The sequence below is a fragment of the Aethalodelphis obliquidens genome, unplaced genomic scaffold (genome assembly GCF_003676395.1).
Source record: "Aethalodelphis obliquidens isolate GAN/ISIS:26980383/991018 unplaced genomic scaffold, ASM367639v1 scaffold28, whole genome shotgun sequence".
In the NCBI taxonomy this organism is placed as follows: domain Eukaryota; kingdom Metazoa; phylum Chordata; class Mammalia; order Artiodactyla; family Delphinidae; genus Aethalodelphis; species Aethalodelphis obliquidens.
The window spans coordinates 12602591-12618427 of record NW_020837972.1 but is presented as its reverse complement, the minus strand read 5'-3'; the positions used below and the strand labels follow the sequence as shown (position 1 = coordinate 12618427).

Below are 15837 nucleotides of genomic sequence, written 5' to 3'. Positions count from 1 at the left end.
ACATTCAAGATGGAGAGAACAGGGGCTTCCCTGGTGGCGCAGTGGTTGGGAGTCCGCCTGCCGATGCAGGGGACGCGGGTTTGTGCCCCGGTCCGGGAGGATCCCACATGCCGCGGAGCGGCTGGGCCCATGAGCCATGGCCGCTGAGCCTGCGCGTCCGGAGCCTGTGCTCCGCGACGGTGGAGGCCGCAGCGGTGAGAGGCCCGCGTACCGCAAAAAAAAAAAAAAAAAAAAAAAAAAAAATGGAGAGAACAGTAAGTGCAAAGGCCTGAGGCAGGGACATGTTTGGCCTTTTTGAAAAGCAGAAATCTGAAATCGGGGGAAAGTATTCTATGCTTCAAACCTTTCTCACATAAACTTTTTGTTTTCCCAGTACTTGCCTGGAATGGTGAGTTCGGGCTATGGCAGGAAGGCCCAGAAATCCAAGTAACTTGACCCAGCCTCAGATTTGATTCCTCCGCCCTGAGGGCTGTTATCATTTGAAGACACTGACAGTGTTCTTTCAGTCACTTATTCATTCCACAAACTTTCATTAAGTCCCTGCTAATGTGCCAGACCCCGTGCTAGACTCCAGAGAGACCACCTTTGAGTTCCTGACCCCTCTCCCCAGAACAGAACCTGAACCATTCTTCCACGGTGCCGCCTTCTGCACAGGTAGAGGGACCAAGCTCCCAGCTACCTTGTACGTGTCCATCCCAGAGAGTCACGGACAGTTGGTGACTGGCGACAGATTCCAGGAAGAGCATCACCTCTCCCCATCCCAATGGAAACAATCTTCCAGTGCCCTCAAATGCATAATATCTCATCTTTATTCTCTCCTCCAGCCCCCCGCCTCGGGAAAACAGTCTCCCATAAAGAATGGCAGCCCCTCCAAGTGCCCTCGTTTCCTCAAGGTCAAGAACTGGGAGACCGATGTGGTTCTCTCTGACACCCTCCACCTTAAGAGCACGTTGGTGAGTACCCCAGCAAGGGGGAGACCAGGGTTTCTCAACCCCAGTGATATCCACACATGGGACTGGGTAATTCTTACCGTGGGGACCAACCTGTGCATTATAAGATGTTGAGCATCACCCCTGACCTGTGCCAGCCAGATGCCAGTACTCCCCCCTCACCAAGTTGTGACAACCAAATATGTCTTCAGACATTACCAGATGTCCCCTGGGTGGGAAATTCACCCCCATTTGAGAACCACTGGTGGATACTTACTTGTGCAAATGCTTTTTATTTGTGTCCCCTTGTACTCAAAAGGGGAGTTGCTGGTTCTAAGTACATTCTTTTTCTCTCACACAGTCCGACCACTGATGGAGTTTTGGACAAACCCTTCTTGGTTTTCAGTCTGTCCTCTAAATTTTATATATTTTTCAGTCAATCAACCAATCTGTTGTTTTACATTGTTCTGGAAAATGGGCCTCTTGGAGGAATGTTGTATCAGTTAGCTATTGGAGTGTAACAAACTTTCCCCAAAATTAGTGACCTAAAACAACCACCACTTATTATTTTCCAAAAGCCTACAGATGGGCTGTGTGGTTCTGCTGATCTCATGCTTCTGCGATCATCTGAGGGGTCAGCTCTCGGCAGGCTGGCCTAGGATGGCCCTGGCTGGGATAACTCAGCTCTGCTCCATGCGGCCTCTCATCTTCCAGCAAGCTAGTTTGGTCTCCTTCACATGCTGGTTGCAGTGTCCTGAGAGAATGAGCAGAAATGTGTAAGATCTCTTGAGGTCGAGACTCAGAATGGGCACAGTGTCACTTCTGCCATATTCTATTGGCCCAAACAAGCCAATATTCAAAAGGAGAGGGAAGAGGCTTTACCTCTTGATGAGAATTGCTGTAAAGTCACATAGCAAAGGCTGTGAATACAGGGAGGGGAAGAATTAGGGCTATGTTCTGCAATCAACATCCCACAGACATATTCTAACAAGTTACTATAATCACTCTACTAGCTCCTTCTTGATCAACATGGGATCAAAACATATTGGGGGATTCAGCACCAATGGTTCTGCTTCCCAGAGAATGACAGTCACAAAGCCCCTCTCCCCCCAGTTAAGTAGAGCAAACACATTCAGGACCTTAAAGTGATGCTTGCCCTTTCCTTACCTGGGCTGATAACCAGGTCCAACAGTGATTAGAAGCTGGTATGTGAGAAATCCGCGTTGGGAATTAAAGCCGGGGAAGCCCCACCATGAATGTCAGATCCAGGTCCACAACCCTACACGTGCCACATTGGGTGAAATGAAGCAATAGCCCAAATCTCTTTTCCTTCCAGGGAACGGGATGCACTGAGCACATCTGTATGGGGTCCATCATGCTTCCTTCTCAGCAAATACGAAGGCCTGAAGACGTCCGCACAAAAGAACAGCTCTTCCCTCTTGCCAAAGAGTTTATTGATCAGTACTTCTCATCAATTAAAAGGCAAGTTCATGTCTACACTGGGAAGACCGGGTACTGGGTACAAAGACTTCAGGTCCAAATGTGCAGACAGTTGAACCAAGACCTGAGCATAAGGCCTCTGCCTGCCATGCACAGAGGTCAAAAACTGGTGGCCCAAGGGCCAGATCTGGCCCCTAGAAGTGTTTTTGTTTAGCCTGCAAATTGTTGCTTAAATTTGAAACTTTTCAAGCAATTCCACGCCTGGGTATATTCCCTAAAGAAACTCTCACACATGTTCACAAGAAGGCCTGCCTAAGAATGTTCACTGAAACATTGTTAGAATAGGAAAAAAAATTAAAGAGCCAACTGGAAACAATCTCAACTCCATTGATAGGAGAATGTGTAAGTAAACTGTGGCATTTTCTGTAATGGAATACTATACAGCTGTAAACATGAACAGGTTAAAACTCTGCATGTTCATGGAAATGAAGCTCCTAAATAACTTTGAGCAAAGGAAGAAGAGGACAGGCTGTAGAAGGATACGCTCAGGACAGCCCCATTTACATAAACTTTCTAAACATGCAGAAAAATACTATACGTGATTTAGGGGATAGATACACAAGTGGCAAAAATATAAACAAAAGCATGAGAATGCTAAATGCCACATTCAAAACAGCAGGCACTCCTGGAAAGAAAGTGGGCTACGGTGCAGAGTAGTCCCCAAGGAACTATAATATATTTTCTTATTTATTTATCATCTCTTAGGCTTGGGACATGGGTATCCATTACATTATCCTCTATACCTTTTTGTAAGCCTGAACCTTTTCATAAGAACTTTTTAACTTTCTAAAATTCAGTTTATTGCCACCATTTAAAAATTAGAAGAGTTGCCTTTAAAAATCAGATTTCCAGTTTCTCTTGAAAGAAAATCTGGCAGTACCAGGCCCCCATTCCTATCAGACAACAGCAGGCTAGAGCAGAGTTGGGGCTGCCCCCTTTGGACCAGGCGTAGGCTCACCTGTTTGCTGCAGTCCCCATCCAGCCAGTTCAGTCCTATGTACACTGCCGGGCCTTTGTAGGCATTTGAGTTTGCCAGTCTCTGCTTTATGTTGAAACTGTTGTGTCCAGATATCAGTCCAGACTCTGTGGCTTCTGGCCTCCTGTAATAGCTCACTCCTTCCACCGACCTCTAATTTAGTAGAGAGGGTGATGCTCCCATGTCTCTTTTCTCTTCCCTCAGATTCGGCTCCAAAGCTCATATGGAGAGGCTGGAAGAGGTGAGCAAAGAGATCGAAACCACCAGCACCTACCAGCTCAAGGACACAGAGCTCATCTACGGGGCCAAGCACGCCTGGAGGAATGCCTCCCGCTGCGTCGGCCGGATCCAGTGGTCCAAGCTGCAGGTGAGCAGTCAGGCTCAGATACTAGGAAGAGCCCTTTGGTGGGGTTGCCGGGGGAGGAATGAGCTTTGAAAAGGGTCAGCTCCTAGCAAGGGCACTTGGTGGCTGTGGTGAACTCTCAGATGGTGACCATGGGGTCCCAAATTCTCAGATCATGACTGTATCTGGCTTATATCTTATTTAGCCCAAACAATCTTTTTTAAAAATTGAATCTGATGTCTCTAGGTAGGGCTTATACTCTCCAGTTTACTGCAGACCCCACTTGCCCCTTTTGTCTCCTCTCTTGCCTTATTTCCGTTATCTGCCTACTCCCTAAAAGCATTAGATTCTGCGTCCCCTGGTGTGATTTCTTTTCCTCTAGGGAATAGTTTCATTTTGGAAGTAGATTAGTTATCAATCTTGGGGTGGGGGGCGTGGGGGTGGGGTGTCTGGTTTTTTTGTGGTTGTTTTATTTTTTTTTTATTTTTTATATATTTTTTGTGGTACGCGGGCCTCTCACTGTTGTGGCCTCTCCCGTTGCGGAGCACAGGCTCCGGAGGCGCAGTCTCAGCGGCCATGGCTCACGAGCCCAGCCGCTCCGCGGCATGTGGGATCTTCCCGGACCGGGGCACGAACCCGTGTCCCCTGCATCGGCAGGCGGACTCTCAACCACTGCGCCACCAGGGAAGCCCCTGGTTGTTTTATGTTTAAGTCCCTAATCTCTAGGAACCTCATAGGAGATACAGGCAGCCCATTTAAAGTCCCTCCTTTGCTCAGCATCTCCTTCCTACATTCGCTTACACTCCATGCCTACTTTTAGGGGATTTTTCCTGGTTTGATTGGCCATAGTTATTAGGGTAGAAAAAAAAGATAAAACCCAGCCCGGGGCTCAGTAATGAGATGCTCACTACTCCAGGGGCGCAGAAGCCAGGGTGGGCTCTGGGCGCTCCTCCATTGGGAGGGCTGCCCTGGGGGTGATGAATGGGGAAGGAGGAGGTGATCGCTCCCACGATATACTCCTTGCAGGTGTTCGATGCCCGCGACTGTACCACGGCTCACGGGATGTTCAACTACATCTGTAACCATATCAAGTATGCTACCAACAAAGGGAACCTCAGGTGAGCTGACCCGCTTAGGGGAGCGGAGTCCGATGTACCCCCATTGTTGACCCTTGGGTCTGGCGTTCACCCCCCTGTGAAGGAAATGCTCCCCCTCTTTTCCCGGGGACAGGTGTCAAGCCGAGAGAGGTAGCCTGGCATCCTCGTTCTAACCAGCATGTGCCTTCTCTTCCGGGAGAAACAGATTCCCATGTGGTTTGCGAGACTACAGCGACCAGAATCATGTTTATTCCACAGTTCGGTATCACCCAGCGGAGGAAACAGGAAGGGATGTTTCAGATTCCCAGGAATAGGAAAATCCCATTGCCGGTGGTGACCTGCTTTTACCAGCTCCTGCTCTGTTGCCTGGAGCCGCCTCTGAGGCTCCCTGGGTTTAAAAGGCAATTTCTCTTCCCGCTGCCGTGGGGACCACCGTTTCTGGTTCCACCAAGCTGAGCCGCACCTGGGACTCCTCTTGCCCCCCATGAAGAACAAAGCCACAGGATACAGGCCAAGGCAGGAAGGCGCCAATGTGAGCTGCTGGCTTCCACACTGGCAAGTCTCAGCTGGGAGAGGAGCAGCTAGAAGGGAACAGCTGGGGCCCCCGCAGGCAGGCGGTGACAGTTGTTAATCCTACTCCCTCAGTCCTGCCCCTGCATCTGTTCCCAGCAGCTGAGGACCAGCCCCATCTTGGGGCCATGGAGGACCACTGCAGGGATATTCCCACAAGCCCTCAGGCTACACTGAGCTCATCCCCAAAGTGACCTATTGGCATTAAGCATGGGCTTTCTTGGACAAGTCTCTTCCTTGAGAAGGAAATGGTGTTTGCCAGCTGAGCCCACCAATAGGAAAAGACCCTGTAATTTAAGCCCAGGGCCTGCTTGGGAAATTAGTATTCAGATCTTTTTCCTAAAAGACCTCACCCCTCAGAAAACGATAAAGAGCCCTCCTGCATATCCTAACATTAAAGGAGGGCCCCGTCAAGGTCTTGGCCTCAAGGAGTTTATGGGTTATTTTGGTAGTTTTCAAATGGTGCTGTGATGGGGTAATATGGGGCGGGGATCGCCAAAGGGTAGGCAGTGCACCTTTACTTTTTTCAATTCCGTATTGGGGGAGTGGGTCTAAATGAGATATTCTATTGATGAAATGTTTGGCTAATTTTTTTTGTTTTTTTTACAAGTTTGAAACTACACATCTGGACACGATGAGAGGCCATAAGAGAATGTACACCATGTATAGAAACTATCTAAGCATAAAGGAGGAAGGTGGACAAGGGAGATGAAGGGAGGGAGAGAGATGTAATTCAAACAGTACAGGGCAGTAGACTTGCCATTTTGCGACATTATGCTTAGCAGGATTGGGAGATGGGAGGTGTAAACCTGTTCCATGTCTTCCATTGGGCTCATTCCCACACACAGAGTAAGCATCCCACCCCACTGTGTGAGATTCTGGAGTTTCTAAACACACTTTTTAAATATATATAAACAAACACAAACAGGCTTTATCTGCTGCTCAACCAGAGAAACAGCCGTGTGGTTTAACGCTGGAGGGAAATGCTCACAATTTTACTCAGTCTGTGTTCATCTCCAATATGGCACCTTCGCTAAGAGATGTTTAAGAGCATCTTTGGCTCTATATGACTTCCGCCTTCAGCCTGGGTCCTAGACTCACCCCGAGGTGTGACACACCACTCCCTGCAGTATTAAATGCAATATTGTCTTGTGCAGACAGTATGACCTAAATGCGCTCAAAGGGAGGCCCTGGGAACTAGGTAAGACAGGGGATGCTGTGTGGAGAAAGCAAATTTGAATCTGGCCTTGAGATTGGGTACATGACAGCAGAAACAGACTCCAACCAAGGGAGCAGCAGGGCAGGATTCCAGGGGCAGGATGTGAATGGGAGCAGATCTGTGAGCTTTGGGTTGGACCTATGATGTCATCCCCGTGTTGACACAAGCCAGGATGTGGTTTCCATAGCCTAGGATTTGGTCCGTGGATGGAACTGATGGGTCCAGGTAACAGGAGCTCCTGGAAGGAGATAATATCAAACCACTTCGTGAAAAAATTACTCTCCTTTCCATTTGTTCCAATCCTTCTGATGGTACCAAAGAGGATAAGGCATCATTATAACACCTCTCCAAAACACCGATTTCCCTTTTTTGTTTTTTTTTTCTTCGGTACACGGGCCTCTCACTGTTGTGGCCTCTCCCGTCGCGGAGCACAGGCTCCTGACGCGCAGGGTCAGCGGCCATGGCTCACGGGCCCAGCCGCTCCGCGGCATGTGGGATCTTCCCGGACCGGGGCACGAACCCGTGTCCCCTGCATTGGCAAGCGGACTCTCAACCACTGTGCCACCAGAGAAGCCCTGATTTCCCTTTTAACAGAAAGGGAGCAGGGCTCCAGTGAGGTGCCTTCCGTAGGCAACCACATCTTTCTACAATTTAAACAGTACACGGTCTCACGGTTGCCTGTTTAGGTGGGCAAGGCCAGGGGTGATCTTCAGTTTTCTTTCAAAGTAAATAAAGATGAGTACAAATGGAAGCTGATTTCTTATTCATCGTACGTCTGTAGACTTTGCTGTGGTACAGGGGGTGAGCAAATGGGACAATAAATAATGATGGTGGTAAAAGAAAGACTAAAACTGGGAATCAGTGGTGAGCTCTTAAAAGGAAACAGGATCTGATGGTTTTTTCCCTGAGGATTACCTGCTGCAAAAGAACTTTCTGGAAAACTGGCGCAAGTCAAGATTGTTTGAAAGTCTCCAGTTAGAGAAACATTCTCTTTCCTTCAGTGAGCTGACACCAGGCCTCCTATCCTCCACCCTTCCTCCCCAGCGGTCCAGTGGAGAGACAGAGCAAGGTCCCTCCCCTTCCAACAGCTGCACCATGGGCCCTGAGCCTTATGCACTCATTGGCCTGGGCGACACTTTTTCCAGTATGTCCCCAAAGTGCAAGCCCAGCCCTGATGTCAAACGTCCCCCTCTCTCCGCCACAGATCTGCCATCACCATATTTCCCCAGAGGACCGACGGCAAGCATGACTTTCGAGTCTGGAACTCCCAGCTCATCCGCTATGCTGGCTACAAGCAGCCTGACGGCTCCATCCTGGGGGATCCAGCCAGCGTGGAGCTCACAGAGGTGCGTGCCCCCACTCCTCCCCCAGCTGGTCTCTCATCCTCCCAAACTGTCTTTATCCACAGACTTTTCTTGGTTTAATATTATCGTAGGGAGAGTGGTCGGTGAGGTACAGCTTACTCATCTCCAGAGCTCCTGCTCTGTTTGCCTCTAGTCCTGCTGGTTCTGCTACAGCTGGTCATTTGGTCATTTTCAGGCCATTACCTTGCCCGACCCTCATGATGGGAACTATTGCCCCATTTCACAGATGAGTAGACTGAGTCTCACCAAGGCCAAACACATTATCCAAGGCCACTAAAGGAGCAGAAGAAAAGCTAGAAGTACAGTTCCAATCTCCTGCCTTCCCCTGGGAGGAGACGAACTGACATGTGGAAGCCATGTCTGGCATCGTCTTTTCTGAGTTGGGTAATATGTCAGACTCATACCCTTCATTCATTCATTCATTTCCTTGTACAACATTTCTACCTACCCAACCCCTCTCTGGACAGACTGGACTCTCCAGTATCACCACGGTTGCTGGCAGCCCAAGTCAGTTCATAAAAGCCACTAGGAACACGAATACCACCTTCTCCCCATCCAGGGCTCCTTCCAGGTGGTGATGTGGACAGATAGCACAGGTAAGGCCTGGAAGCTTCCACCAGCTATGCCCACAGGAGACATATTAGGCAGAGCCCACGCCTGGAATATCTCACACACACAGACCTGGTACCTCCTTTATTTGTCACCCACTCAGCCGCCATTCTGCTTTATCTTCGTTCTTTCCTCAAACCCCCCTCAAACTCCACCCCACGAGGAAGCTGCTTAGGCCAAGGGCTACCGCACACCCTCATGGCTGCTGACTTCATCTGCAAGTGGCTTTTCTTGCTAAAATATTATTATCCTGGGGAGGGGGCTATAACCAGGGCGACCAGGAGTCAGACCTGTGTCTTCTAGCCTCAGCCAGACTCTCTGCTCCACTTGGCTGACCTCTAACTGTATACTTGGCAGACCTTGTCCTCGTGGCCGCCGGAACAGAAACACCATGGCCTCTCCCTCTCCTTCTGTCTCCAGAAACCTCACTGCCACAACATGTTCTAAACCCACGCTTCTGTGCTTCCTCTGTCTACTAACTCAGCAGAAAGAGCCACCCCAAACATAACCACAGAATTGTAACTTTCAAAACCCCTCACCCAGTACGGCAGCCACTGGCTGCATGTAGCTAGTGACCACTTGAAATGTGGCGAGTCCAAACTGAGACATGCCCTAAGTGTAGATAACACGGTCTCAGAGACAGAGAACAAAAGAAGAGTGGAAAAGATCTCATTAGTAATTTGTATCTTGATTACCTATTGAAAAATAATATTGTGGATAATATCGGGCTAATCTATTTCTATTTGTTAATAAATTAATACATTTATTGTATTAATAAGTATAGTTAATTTTATGTTAAACATCTTTAAATATATTAATTTTAATAATTCATTTAATAATTTATTATTAAACAGTTGGTGTTTAATTAGGTTATATATTATAAATTTTTATATTTTATTGGATTAATAAATGAATTACATATTTAATTTTAATGTCAAATATACTATTAATATATTAATATTATTACTATTAATATATGCCATATATATTATATATATGCCATATATAATAATATATTAATACATAATGATATTAATATTTGATATAGTAATGCTTTTAGCACAGTATTAATAAATTACTGTTACTATAATTAATTACTATTACAATAATTAATATCGTGCTATAATTCATAATTATTTAATTTTTTTTTTTTTTTTGCGGTACGTGGGCCTCTCACTGTCGTGGCCTCTCCCGTTGCGGAGCACAGGCTCCGGACGCGCAGGCTCAGCGGCCATGGCTCACGGGCCCAGCTGCTCCGCGGCATGTGGGATCTTCCCGGACCGGGGCACGAACCCGTGTCCCCTGCATCGGCAGGCGGACTCTCAACCACTGCGCCACCAGGGAAGCCCCATAATTATTTAATTTAATTAAATATTATTGAAATTAAAACTTTTGTAAATGATATATTACTTAAATTATTTTCACTGGGCTTTGCTCTGGGTTTGTTTTTTTTTAATTTTTAAAATGTGGCTGCTAGAAAATTTTAAATTACTATGTGGCTCACTTTATATTTCGATAGGATAGCTGCTCTAACAGATGCATTTTATGTGGTCATTCTGAGACATCTGCCCTCATCAAATCTGGTAGATTTTCTTCATGTCTTAGGCACCAGATGCAAATACTTCCGGAGCAAGTGCGTAGGCGTGCCCAGCCCTGTGCGAGGGCACCACAGATGCAAGAGTCAGTTCAGCCCTTGCTCCCGGAGTTCCCAGTTGGCAGGGAAGACCTGGAAAACATAACCAAGTGAGGGGCTGGAGGACACGTTTGCTTTCTGTCCCGTGGGACCACAGACAGTTATACTAGTTACGTGATGATGGCAGGGATAACTTCATAAAGAAGGTGGCTGTGACCCAGAGCCTCCAGGGGGGCTGCTGGCAGGCTTGCACTGGGACCTCTGCCCCTCCCCCCATTGCTGTTGTGTCTGGAGGGTCTGGGGCATGGTGGCCTGACCTGGCGGGTCTGGTTGCAGATCTGCATCCAGCAGGGCTGGAAACCCCCAAGGAGCCGCTTCGATGTCCTGCCACTCCTGCTCCAGGCCAACGGCAATGACCCTGAGCTCTTCCAGATTCCTCCAGAGCTGGTGCTGGAAGTGCCCATCAGGCACCCCAAGTAAGAGGGACTGGCATGGGGTGGGTGAGGGTGGTTGGATTTACCCAGCGCCCCTCTCTACCCAACCCTGCACCCCCGGCTCTCTCTGCAGCCCAGACAGAGGCTGAAAGGGGGTCTTGGTTCCTACCCTCATCATGGACCAGGGCAAGGTGGGCTCCCTCGACATCAATAATTCCTCCTTCACCAGCCTAGGGACCACCATCTTTTCTGAATCAAAATCTCCCTCCTTATAAGTCAGATAGAGAAAGACAAATACTGTATGATATCACTTATCTGTAGACTCTAAAAAATACAACAAACTAGTGAATATAACAAAAAAGACGCAGACTCACAGAAATAGAGAATAAACTAGTGGTTTCCAGAGGGGAGAGGGGCAATATAGGGGTAGGGGATTAAGAGGTACAAACTATTATGTATAAAATAAATAAACCTCAAGGAGATATAGTAAAACATAGGGAAGATAACCAGTATTTTATAATAACTATAAATGGAGTATAACCTTTAAAAATTGTGAACACTATATTGTACACCTGTAACTTATATAATATTGTACATCAACTATACTTCAATTAAAAAAAAAAAATCTCCCTCCTTACCCCACTCCTAAGCCATCAACCTGGACCTGCCCTTTTTCCAACCCTAAGGGCTGAAAGAGCAGAAGCCCCTCCTGTGTCGTTGTGGGCACAAATTTTAAATAGAGGGAGCCATTTAAAACTCTATGTGACCTGACGCAGCTCAAGGTCAAAAGCAATTTGGGGCCAGGATGGGGCTGTGAGGGCTGTGGCCAGCAGCACAAATAGAATTTACACTTTTCGAGAGTAAAGAAACTCCACAGTAAGACCCTGGCCTCAGGGGCAAAATTGATGGGGGAAGCACCAAAAAAAAAAAAAAAAATCAATCATCAAAATAAATAGTATTTTAATGTAATATTTTTTAAAATAAAAATTAACTTTTTAAATCTATCAAAACTTTAAACAAAGACCAGGTTAGGGCTGAAATTAGGGGGAAACAAGTGAGGCGAGTTAGGGCAAGGTGGGAGCTTGTCTTTATTTAAAGTTTTTATTTTTGTGGGGTTTTTTTTGCGATATGCGGGCCTCTCACTGCTGTGGCCTCTTCCGTTGCGGAGCACAGGCTATGGACGCACAGGCTCAGCAGCCATGGCTCACGGGCCAGCCGCTCCGCGGCATGTGGGATCTTCCCGGACCGGGGCACGAACCCGTGTCCCTTGCATTGGCAAGCGGACTCCCAACCACTGCGCCACCAGGGAAGCCCTATTTAAAGTTTTGATACTTTGTTTGTCATGAATTTTTTTTGCATTAATTTTGATTTTTTTTAAAAAACATTGAATTAATTTGGAATATTGTGTAAATAAATTAATAATATTGATATTGATCCCTGGGTTTGTTGGTGCCTCCTTAAATTTTGCACCCAAGGCTAGTGCCTTACTTGCCTCACCCTAGTCCAGGCCCTGGAAAGGGAGCAAGTGTCCTGAGGCTCCTGACACTGCCCAATATCTGGAAACTTACCCAGTCTCCCTGGTGAAACTTGGCCTTCATTCATTCATTCACTCATTCGATACTATTCATTATTCCCAGTCTGGGCCAGGCATTGTGCTGGGTTTTGTAGGTGACTTGGTCCCTGCCTCCATGGTGCTTTCAGTCTCAAGCAGGAGATCAGTTACCCAAATAACCACTTAATTCCAATAAAGTGCTGCAAAATAAATTTTATGGTACCTAGAGGCATAAAGCTTGCTGACCCAACCCAGATCAGGCATAAGGGAAGGCTTCCCAGAGTCAATAGCATTTTAGCTGAGAATGGAAAGGTAGGTAAGAGCTGAACAGGCACAGAAGGAAAAGAGAAGGAAGGAACTGCCGTGCAAAGGTCCTGAGGTCAGAAGGAACTCAGCAATGCTCACTTTCTCCTGGATTCACCTTCAGGGTGGGTTTAGGAGATAAACAGCAGCCCAAGGCAATGGTTTCCAGGCCTGGATGTCCATCCAAATCACCTGGGAAACATGTTAAAGTGCATATTCTCAGGCCCCAGCTGTGGAAGCTGTGATCCTACAGGTCTCACATGAGCCCAGGAATTAGATTCTGGTATAGTAAGTCCCAGTCACTCACTGGCATTTCAGCATCCCCAGACTAAGGATATCCCGCCTGTGTGTCTTCCCATGAGGCTCCTGCCCCATGGTGAGCTGGGCTGTGTTGCTCTCTGCAGGTTGGAGTGGTTCAAGGACCTTGGGCTGAAGTGGTACGGCCTCCCCGCTGTGTCAAACATGCTCCTGGAGATCGGCGGCCTGGAGTTCAGCGCCTGTCCCTTCAGCGGCTGGTACATGGGCACAGAGATTGGCGTCCGCGACTACTGTGACAGCTCCCGATACAACATCCTGGAGGTGAAGTCCCTTCTTGGTCGTCATGATGCAGAAGCAGAAGGCAAAGGGGATGGGCTCAGCTGTCCTGTCCCACAACTGAGCTTTGGGGCTTGGAAACTAGAAGAGGTTAAAACAGAATCTGCAATTCTGGGGATGCCCCCTGGCCTTTCTGAAGCCTTCCGTGGCATTAAGAGTATGTGTACTACAAAAAAAACAAAAAAAGAGAAGAGTACGTGTACTATGTGCTCGGCAGCACTCCAAGCACTTTGCGTGTATTAGGTGCTCATTTAATCCTTACCACAACCTCCAGGTGTGATAATTCCCCTTTCACAGATGAGGAGACTGAGGCCTTTGGGAGGGTTAAAATGAGGACGAGCTCAAGATCATACAGCTAGGGAGTGGCAGAGCTGGGATGTGAACCCAGTCTGGATTTTTTTTCTCCCCCCCCCCCCCAGCCCCCCGGCAGTCTGGCTTTATGATCCGAGTTCATACGCATTCCACTGCACTGCCTGTCAGTGTCAAGCCTTGTTAGAAGGTTTTGAGAACGACCCATGAACATGGGACACTTTTGGTCTCTTTTCTTAAAAAACAAGGCTTGACAGTGATTCCCCACCATGTACATTTCTGGGTGGAGGTTCTGATTCTCTCCAGGGCTGAGTCATCCTGATCTACAAAAGAGTGCTGAGGCGGACTGCTCCCTGGAGCTCCACTTTGGTGAAAGCGTCAGGATTGCTGTGGTTTTGTCAGCAAATGTTGTCTGGAACCACAGTCTGCTGTGATTGGCCTTGTTTCAAAAGAGGACACTGAGAAACAGAAGTTAAATGCTGAGCCTACGTCACACAGTAAATAAAACACAGGGCAAAATTCGAACTCGGAAACAAGCATTAGGTTTATACTGTTAAAATCCATGGGTGTTCACCTGGGTGGACCTTAAGGGCATTATGCTAAGTGAGATAAATCAGACAGAGAAAGACAAATACTACGTGATCTCACGTATATGTGGAATCTAAAAACGCCAAACTCCCCAAAACAGAGAGTAGAGTGGTGATTACCAGGGGCTGGGGAGGCGGGGCAGGAGAACTGGGGAAGATGTTGTGGACGTGTACAAACCTGCAACTGGCAGATAAATAATTCCTGGAGATTTAATGCACAGTATAGTGATTATGCTCAACAATGATACTGTTATAAATTTCAGAGTTGCTAAGAGACTAGATCTTAATTGTTCTCACCACAAAAAAGAAATGGTAATTATGCGATTGGATGAAGGTGTTAACTAACCCGACAGCGGTAACCATATTGCAATATATAAATGTATCAAACCAATATCTCTCACACCTGAAATACACATAATGTTATATGTCAATTTTATCTCAATTTTTAAAAATTCCATGGGTGCTGGCCTGGAAAACAGAACCAGGGGTCCTCAGCCTCGCCACACACTGGAATTACCTAGGGAGTTTTATTATGCTGGGGTCCCACTCCCCAGAATTTGGATGAAAGTGCTCCAGGGTGGAGCCCGGGCACCAGTAATTTTCAAAGCTCCCCAGAAGATTCTACTGGGAAGCCACTGATTTATACAAACTCCTGGCAGGAAAGGAAAAAATATTTCCAGGCAATTTCCAGAACTGTGGCTCAAGTAATATTTGGGAATTTTTAAAGTCATATGTATATTTTTTTGCACTTTCTTGCAACTAATTTCTATTCTTTTAACCAAAATAATGCTGTGGAAGTAACAATAGCAGCATGACTGGCTGTACACGCTCTCTTCTTTTATAAAATAACTCAAGTTTTATATGTATTTGTGTAAAGCAGCGAATTTCTTACTCTCTGTGTTTGTATCATCGCTAAAAGACCCCAAACAGACCCTAACACCTCAGCCTCAAAAGAGTAAATTAATGTCTGCTTTCGTGATCCCTGCTTACATTTCAATTGCAAAGAGTAGTCACTGGGTAACTTAAATGAGACACGCTCCCACCCCAGCCTTCCAGTTCTAACTGCCATTATGTACAAATGTTGACATCTGGGGCTGGGAAGCGATTTACCCAAACTTGAGAAATTGTCACATTCTAACCCCATAATGAGACCTAGGTTCCCACAAGTGACTAGAATTGACAGAGGAAGTGAGAAGCCAGGCTCTAATTAATGGATGTGCTATTGGGTCTTCCCTACTCCTGACATCAGCTTATCTGGAGCTGTAACCTAAATGTCAGGAGTTGTTTTCTCCAAGTAGTTTTGCCAAAGGAATCTTCTGGCTGGGGAGCTGCTCCCAGGTCTTGGGCGTTAGGCATCTCCCTGGGCTCCAGCCCCGAGGGCAACTGGCTCTGTGGCCTGTGAGCAAGTCTCTGCAGCTCTCTGAGCCTCAGTTTCCTCATCTATCAAGTGGAGTAGGCAGGCATCCCCATGAACTCAAAATACCCATGATCTAGATTCCAGGCAGTAGCCACTCTGGAGGTGGAACAGGACGGGTGGAGAGCTTTTCCTACTAGAAAGCAGCTCATGTCACTCCCAGACCCACATCTCTCCTTAAAGTCCCCAAAGACCCTCCTCATCATATTTGGAATAAAATCCTCACTCCTTAGCACCTCTAGCGTAACCAGTCCTGCATCTCTCTCTCACCAACTCCCCCTGGCTCCCTACCCTCCAAATACACTGACCTTCTTTCTGTACCTCAGCGCAAGCCTGATCCCACCCCAGGGTCTTTGCATATGCTATTCTCTCTGCATAGAACATTCCCTCCCAAGATTTACAAA

General features: G+C 47.2%; 1 protein-coding gene across 1 annotated transcript in view; it reads left to right on the top strand.

Moving 5' to 3' along the window:
* NOS1 (nitric oxide synthase 1) overlaps window positions 1-15837 on the top strand; it is an 88214-nt gene that overhangs the window by 33620 nt on the left and 38757 nt on the right. The window contains exons 3-9 of the mRNA XM_027124705.1: window positions 825-953; window positions 2266-2411; window positions 3610-3772; window positions 4775-4866; window positions 7839-7980; window positions 10577-10716; window positions 12934-13108. Of these exons, the coding sequence (XP_026980506.1) occupies window positions 825-953; window positions 2266-2411; window positions 3610-3772; window positions 4775-4866; window positions 7839-7980; window positions 10577-10716; window positions 12934-13108 (987 nt within the window). The remainder of the gene's footprint in view (window positions 1-824; window positions 954-2265; window positions 2412-3609; window positions 3773-4774; window positions 4867-7838; window positions 7981-10576; window positions 10717-12933; window positions 13109-15837) is intronic.